This window comes from Cololabis saira, chromosome 3, assembly GCF_033807715.1.
Source record: "Cololabis saira isolate AMF1-May2022 chromosome 3, fColSai1.1, whole genome shotgun sequence".
Classification (NCBI taxonomy): Eukaryota; Metazoa; Chordata; class Actinopteri; order Beloniformes; family Belonidae; genus Cololabis; species Cololabis saira.
The window spans coordinates 11475567-11483705 of record NC_084589.1 but is presented as its reverse complement, the minus strand read 5'-3'; the positions used below and the strand labels follow the sequence as shown (position 1 = coordinate 11483705).

The 8139-nt window shown below is 39.6% G+C and overlaps 1 protein-coding gene across 1 annotated transcript in view; it reads right to left on the bottom strand.

Annotated features, from left to right (window-relative positions):
- Positions 1–64: 64 nt before the first annotated feature.
- Positions 65–8139, bottom strand: part of klhl32 (kelch-like family member 32) — a 30403-nt gene continuing 22328 nt past the window's right edge. The window contains exons 7-9 of the mRNA XM_061718204.1: positions 6731–6923; positions 3803–3897; positions 65–1136 (exon numbers count right to left, since the gene is read on the bottom strand). Of these exons, the coding sequence (XP_061574188.1) occupies positions 975–1136; positions 3803–3897; positions 6731–6923 (450 nt within the window). The 3' untranslated portion in view covers positions 65–974. The remainder of the gene's footprint in view (positions 1137–3802; positions 3898–6730; positions 6924–8139) is intronic.

Sequence of the window (8139 nt, the reverse complement as noted above, 5' to 3'; positions counted from 1 at the left end):
CTGTTGTCCTCCATGAAATACACTGCAGCACTATTTGTTTTTGTAGCATCATTTATTCTGCAAATGTCTCATGTTCTGGTATACAGTTTGCTTTGGACGGATGAGGGAAGTCCAGGCATCAGAGTTGTTTGTCTTTTTTTCCATCCTTTGATCAAAGTGTCTTTTTGAAGCACAATCTTGGACCATACAGTTACATACTTTGGAGAATATGCAATAAATATATGCTCAAAGACAATGACCAGACATTCATTTGAGCATAAACAGTCTTGGATCCTGAGCAAGATGAAAATCTCACGTACACGGGTCGACAGCACACACATTCTGTAGGATGTCAACTTATTTATTTTCTTTCGCAGATTTTATTGTTCTCCATATGAACTTAAAAAAGTGTATTTTATGCACTTGGGAGCTTTAGCCTTGTTCATGCATATTGATTAGAAAAAGATGTCTTTTGATATTTGAAAAACATTAAGATGTTTTAGCTTTAAATGCTTTTAGCTTTAAAAAAAACACTAATTTTACAGCCCTACGATGGATCGCAAAAGCTGCTTGAGCATCTCTGGTTAGTTGAGCAGGTCAGCTATAGTTTCTTTTCCACCGGTCCGTTCCTTGGCAGGAGTAGCATCGCGTCAGTGTTTTTCTTCCCTCTGGAGTAATTTCACTGTCTCCACTGACCGTACAGTAACGATTGACATATCTGTCTTTTGGGAAACAATACAGCAAATACACTGTAATGATAACACTGCAACTTCCTCACAGAAGCTTAGAGAATAACATGGCTCTTATAAATCAGAAAAAGTACTTTTCAATGCATCTGGGGGTCAGAAAGTCCTGGACGCCCCTGCGAGAGAGCAGTCAGCTTCCAGTACGGTTGCTGTTAAGTGCGTCCGTGCCAGTCGGGTTTGCAGGCACCGACTGTCTGCAGTTCTGCTGAAAGTGCATCTGTGTTCTCTGGCTTTTTGTCCGTGCGACGGTTAGACGGCACCGATCCTGTGGTGGGGGACCTGTAGAGTCTGCAGGTTTGGGCAGGTGAAATACGGAGCAGGGAGGAAACACGTCGCTATCCCGTTGGAAGCGAACGGCAGCGTTGGCCCGTAGAAAACCTCCTCCTTGCCTTCCGTGCTCAGATCCAGCACCTGCGAGAGGATATTCACACAGATGTACGCGCTTGTCCACATAAAATACAGTTTTGACATTACAATAGCTGTAAATGTCTCAGTTGTTGAATTGATTCATTTAAACTTTGACCAATCATTCGAGATGTTCCACATGTGCAGCCTATGTGATGCATTATGTCATTTTTCCAGTCTGGTGTTTCCCCTGAAAAAATGGTGGCATCTTATACAACATGAGCAGATATGTCCTTAGAAAATAAAATATTTTAACATGGTCTGTACTATTTAAATGTGACTTGCCAATTATCCCACTCTGTTTTTATCAAAGGTTTAAACTGCATTGGAAAGAGGGTGTTTGATATTCAAATCACATCCATCTCACACAATATTCTGAAATGTGTATTTGCTCTCTTTTACAAAGAACCAGGCATGCCATGAAAATTGCAATGAGACAATTTCCAATTAATTTATCAGTTGAGTAATAAAATAAATATTAATAAATTGGATCACAAATAATTAAATCATTTATAAATAAATTGTATCATTTCTGAATTGTTTTCTTATTGAATATTTAAAAGGAATTCTGTAATTAATACAAAAACTATTACATAGTGTTATTTTAAAAACATTTAGAAAATGCATTTTCATATGGAGAAATAAAGAATAAAGTTAAAAATTAATGTATTAATTATATCTGTTTTCCATTTTCTTTTGCTTTATCTGACTTTCTGAATCCATTTACTGTTGGTTTAGTTTGTCGACAGGAGTCTCCGCAGTGACCATGGTTACGTTTCAAGCGCTTTGCTTCAGATACTGAAGTTTGGAAGCAGTCAGCGTTTAGAGGACCCTATAAGGTCCAAGACTGGTGAAGTGGAGCTTTTAATTCTTAATAACATAATGTAACATTTGTGAAACATCAGTCTAAAATACAAAAATATTTGTTTCTGCTCTGATCAATTTCGAAAAGGATTTGAAAATGGAAAACGGAAAAACAATTATCTTTTAAAAAGACCTGGATAGGAAATCTATTCCTGAAGTAATTTTCAAATTCAATAATTTATTTCTCAATTTAAAAATGTACTTTCAAAAGCATTTTTAAAAAAGACATTTAATCATTAACTTATAATTAATTACAGAATGCCGGTAATTAAAAACTCATTGCAATAATCAATAAGGAACAACACTTAGAATGTAGAACATTTATTCATATATTTATGAACTCATTTTCAATCCAATTTAGTAATATACATTTTATTTCCCAATTAGTAAATGATCATGAAAATGTCTTGTGTTTTTATGAAAACCTTTATGGCATCCCTGGTCCTCCTTGATGTAGGAATGACCCAGTCTAAACATAAATATGTAAAAAAAAAAAATTAGCAACGTAATATTAATTTGTTATTTTGTAGTCTTTGTTTACTTAGAGTCAGATATTGATTTTTACATTCATGTTTTTTCCAGATAAGTGGTGACTAGTGTTACAGAACACCTTTTTACAGTAATTAAAGACAGCTTTGTAAAAGCAACATGTGTCTGCAACCTGCTCTAAGACACAGTAGTCCATTAAAGCAGCGTCTGTTCTCATATATATATATAATAGAATAGAATAGAATAGAATATACTTTATTTATCTCTTATAAATGTGTACATAAATACATGTACATGTGACAGAAGACATTTACCATAAACAGGATCTGCTGGCACCTTGGTTCAGTGTTTATCAATGCAAAATGTTTGTTTAAATTAATATTCAAGTGGGAAAATGAATGTAAGTGTAAGTTGAGAGCATGTATTTGGATGTCTGAAGTCGGTTCTCAAAAACTGAACTCTTTTACAGACTTTTGGGGGGGTTGTTATGCAACAGTCCCAGTTCAGGATTTAATTATTCAGCTTACTCATCTTTTTCTAACTTCAAATTATGCAGCACACCATGCATCTGAAAAGTGGGAAATCTTTTTCTGTGCTTTTGCAATGAACAGCAAATTATTATCAGCACTTCAACTAATTCTAGGGAAAAAATGCCCTGCTAGTACTTCTGGTATATCATATTCTAACCAAGAAACCTAACTTTTAATTTACCTTCTTTAATTAGGAAGTGGAGAGTTGGAGCTGTCACTTTGTCCTCCGTCATGAATGCAACAGCTTATTGTCACCATTACCCCCTCATTACAAACACAACGTTGTGAACATTGGTGGAAACGTCTCGGATTACAGAAGAACTGAGAGACACTGAAGCTCAGGATTGACTTCAGCCTCCCTACTGGATCTGTGTCGTGGTGTCAGAATCACGCAACAGGACCTACAACAGGGACTCATGCTCAGACTATGTGTTGTGTGCTCTACTACAGTCACAACGCTTTAAGGGTCACTGATTATAGTTTGTGTTGGAATTTAAATCAACGTGGACGTTATAGGACCAATCTCAGGTAGACTGGACTTTAGCTCCAGCTGCTAAGAAGAGAGCTGTAAATGTACCGTATGTTTGAAAACAGACTTGTGCTCCTGTATCTCTGCTGTGTTTTGACCAAAGTATGTCAAAAACATTTCATTAGGACTTCAGAAAATTGTGCCACATTGGAAAGAAGGGTTATAATGTCTCCTTTAAGTTAGTGCAACATCATGTTGGAAAAGAGGAGCTGAAACTGCATGATCTTATGTGGTTAATGCTGACAGTTCACACCTCTCACCTGAATGCACGCCAGCGGCTCATTGGTCCAGATAGAGTATCCTCCAACTACATAGATCCTGTCGTCATGGACGGCGACGCCTGACTCATTTTGACCTGAGGAGGACGGAGGGAACACAGGGCTTCGCTGTGACGAGCTGAAGACAATATGACTTTAACCACGTCCCCCCCAAAAACAGAAAGAAAAGAGGCAAGGACAGAACAGAATGAAAGCCAAGTGTGAGCCCCTTTTCTCTCGGTTATGACCAGTGTTTGGTGGTAACGCGTTACTTTAGTCAGTAACTAAAACTCTAATGGATTACTCTTTATCTAAAGTAACTCAGTTACCCTACGGTGTGTTTGTCTGTCACTGGCGCCATGCGATGAACCGGGGAGAAGTGTTGACGAGTGAGGGAGGAGGAGTTTGTCGTTTATATGGAGGTGAAAGAGGGTTTACCCAAAAAAAGGAATCGAGGATCTTTCAGAGTGAAGTTGACAATGAAAAATAATAAAAACGTAATAATATAAAATGCATTGTGTTGCTCGGCAAAAAAGACTGCAAGTATTATTCTTCATGAATATTTTATGGACATATACATCAGCAGTTGCTTCGTGTGTACGGGGCTGGAACCACTTTAATTTTTGTACTTTAAGTAAAACAAACAGCCTACGGTACTTTAAACACTGATTTCATTTTTGAGCAGCTGTTATGTTAGTTTTCATTTTCATTTATTTATTTTTTCTCATCATCTGCTGGCGTGACTTATAAATAAATGAGTGTCGAAAAACTTCCTGCTTTTCAGGTTTGTATTATATTTCGTACAACACTGAAAATAAGTCATAAGAACATTTTAAAATGTTACTTTTAACAGTAATGAATTAATTTTTTCTTGTGAGTACCCCATAAAGTAACGGAGTTACTTTTTGAATTGAGTAATTAATTACATTTTTCAGTAAATTATGATGCAGTGACGTTTTGGAGATTAAGAGGAAGTTATCCAAGAACAAAGGAGTGGATGAAAAGGGTGAAGTCATGTTTACTGTGAGTTTAAACAGACTTTTAGTGAATCACTAGAGTTTACTAAGGATGGAGTCTGTTTTTAGTAACTCCAGAGTGGAGACATGGAAATTATGTTTTAATAATAACCTGTAGGGAAGCACTACGTGTTACAGTTTAGTCTAATAAAGAGTTTTGCAGCATCACATATACGCAGGGGCATAAAAAAGTAGGTATAATCTTTGGAATTAACTGGTTTTCTGCTTTAATTTGCTTTAAAATGTAATTATACCTTCGCCGAAGTTACAATTATAGACAAACACAACGTGTTTAAGCTGATATTAAGCTGAATAAATATTCACAGTGCTATATTAAAAACCTAAGATAACCTTGGGAGCTCAGCGCTCATCAAACCTCCTTTGGCAACAGTTACAAACACTTCTGCTAAATCTGGGGGAGAGTTTTCAGGCATCCGTCTTTATAGCCGCCAGATATAAAATGTGAGGTGCACGGCACTGGTTTCTGGGAGGATCTGGTCTGTTCAAAGGCTAACACATATAAGATGGAAGAGCAGAGATGTTTGTCAGTTTCAGCGCCGTCTTCAGGCCTTTAGCCATTTCTCGTGGGTTTTTCTTTAGCTCACTGGAGGGTGTGTATTGTGTCTTGGTTGAGTGGCCACTTCTAGGAGAGTAGCTGTAATAACACTTCCTCCATTTATGGAGCATCTCTCTAACAGCTGTCTGATGGTTGCATAAACACTCTAAGAAAGCATCGTGTCCCTTTCCAGCCGTATGCAGATCCACCACTCCTGACTGTCCTCAGAGATCTGGTTCATACTAGGGATGGGCAGTATGGACCAAAACATTTATCACGATCATTTCTGGCATTTATCCCGATAACGATAAGAATGACGATAAAAAAAATACCAATTCAACTCCACCTTTGTAACTATAAATCTAACACCACGTTCAGTCTTTGGAGTCCCCAAAACACTGCTCTAAAAGATACTAAATGCTACTAAACGTCATCAATGGGAATTTATAATTTTGTCTTTCTTTCTTTCTTTGTGGCTCATTTCTTTTGAGCCACACAGGTTGATTTAACGCAGAACCATAAATCAGCTTTACAGAAAAACGTCATCAACGGGAATTTATCGTTTTTACCGCAAGATGACAAATTCTTACTGTGGGGAATTTTTTTGACGGTATATCGTGAACAGTAAAATATTGCCCATCCCTAGTTCATAGCAGCAGATGCTTCGCATGAACACAAATTTTAAATGTGTTTCTTTTATCAAAACAGCTCTAAACCACACCCTCAAACTCATTTCATTAGCTGGGCCAGGTGTGCAAACTGCTGACTCCAATTGGCTTTGGTTGAAGTAATTACCTTAAGGGTTCACTTACTTTTTCTACATGAATGTTGAATGAACATGTTGGATAAAGATCCGGGATACGGGTTTTTTCTGAAGTTTTTTATTGTGACTTCAGTGAAAATCAGATTATATTTTATAGCAAATTAATGCAGTTAATCCTACGAGGTTTGCATAATTTCTCTTGTGACTATGTGGCAAAAGGTGAATAAAAGCATGTGATAGCGCTTGTGTGGTTTATTAAATCCCAACAAAACCCTGTTGTAAAACTCAACAAATTATGGTCATTGATCCAAGTTTAGTTACTGCTAAAATCATCCAGAGCAAAGTTATTTTCTTCAGTTTCACCTCCTGGAACCAGCTTTAAATTTAGCAGGCGAGAGTGGTATCAATGATCTAATTTAACGCTCACTGAGACAGCTGAGGAATCTGCAGCCATACCAGCGCCCTCAGTGTTGGTTCTGCTGCTTCTGTTTGCAGAGAACAACACGGTCAGTCACCCTCATCAGTTGTTTACTGTCAGCAGAGTAATTATCCCGGTGCATTCCCCGTCCCCCGCGGCCGTTCATCCCTCTGCACACCTGTGAGGAGGCTGAAGGAGCAGCGGGTCCACTGGTCCAGGTCCATGTCGTAGGAGTCGATGTGGCGGACCAGGATGCGGTCGTTGTTGTAGTCCAGGTCGTTGCCCCCCAGCACGTAGAGCTGCCTCCTCACCGCCACCATGACGTGGTACACTCTCCTCTGGAGCATGGGGCTGCGAGCCAGCCACTGGTCCTGAAGGTGGTGGAGAAGCACACGGAGTTAAACACGAGCATAGCCGTCTGGGAGATTTGCGAGGCCCTGTGCGAATTGGCCGGGGGGGGCAAAATTTTTGGGTTTTTCGGGTCGGATCGGGTGTCTATATGCGCAATTTTAACTCTCCAATTAGCAAAATACTGGATACCTTCCCCTGCCTCATCATCATCTGGGCTTGCCTCGACGCTGGGCGCCACGGCTGATTGAGACCCGGTCGGATCAGTGATTTTTGTAACAAATTTATCAAACGAGCCTTTCAGAGAGACATTAAACTCTTCCATTTTCTTTATTTTTTTTCTTTTTTCATCCCCTGATGGAAATTTCCTGAATCTGTCTCGTTCTCTCGACATTGTGTGACAGTTTGTTCCAACTCCACCCGTCTGGATCAGAGCAGCTTGTGTCTGCGCTTGGTCTGATCAGTTGTGTTGAACAACAGACACGCGCATCATTGCACATATATTTATTGATATGCACAGACTAGTACATATTTAGGTCTGTAATGGAAGGTGACTGTGGATATTTATAAGGGAAAAAAGGAAAAAAAAAAAAAAACGGCCCATAGCGCGAGGCCCTTGGGGCGCGAGGCCCCGTGCGGTCGCACGGTTCACACACCCCTTGCGGCGGCCCTGAACACGAGAGATGGGTGCAGAAAGAGAGGGAAAGAGAAACAAAGAGGGTGGAAAAGGAATGAGGATGAATAAGGAGATTAATATTTAAGCATATCCATGCATGGGTAATTGATGCTCGCTCCTGTTGGATAAATAACACGACACTGGAGCTCTGGTTGGTACTAATGACTTCCCTCTCTGTTTCTAATCATATGTTTCAGCCACTCCATTTTCCAGCGAGGATCCCTGCTCATCTCTCTAAGTGTGTGGAAGCTTATTTTGTGTCAGCCTTGAGTGTGTGTGTGTGCGCGTGTGTGTGTGCGTGTACTTGATTGAGGTAGAGAATGAGGGAGAGAGAATGAATGTGTGTCTACCGGGAGCTGACGGGTGGCCATCTGTTAAGGGTAGAGTGGGTGTGGGGTTGCTGTTGCTCTGGCAGGTGAATGTAGATACACACTGAATACAAATGAGCCTCTCTCTCTCTTCCTTTTACTTGCTTGTTCATTCCCTTGCTTGCACGAAGGTATGTACAAACACGATCCCAAATGGATGTGCACCTCACACAGACGTGCAGTGCATAGCCCCGT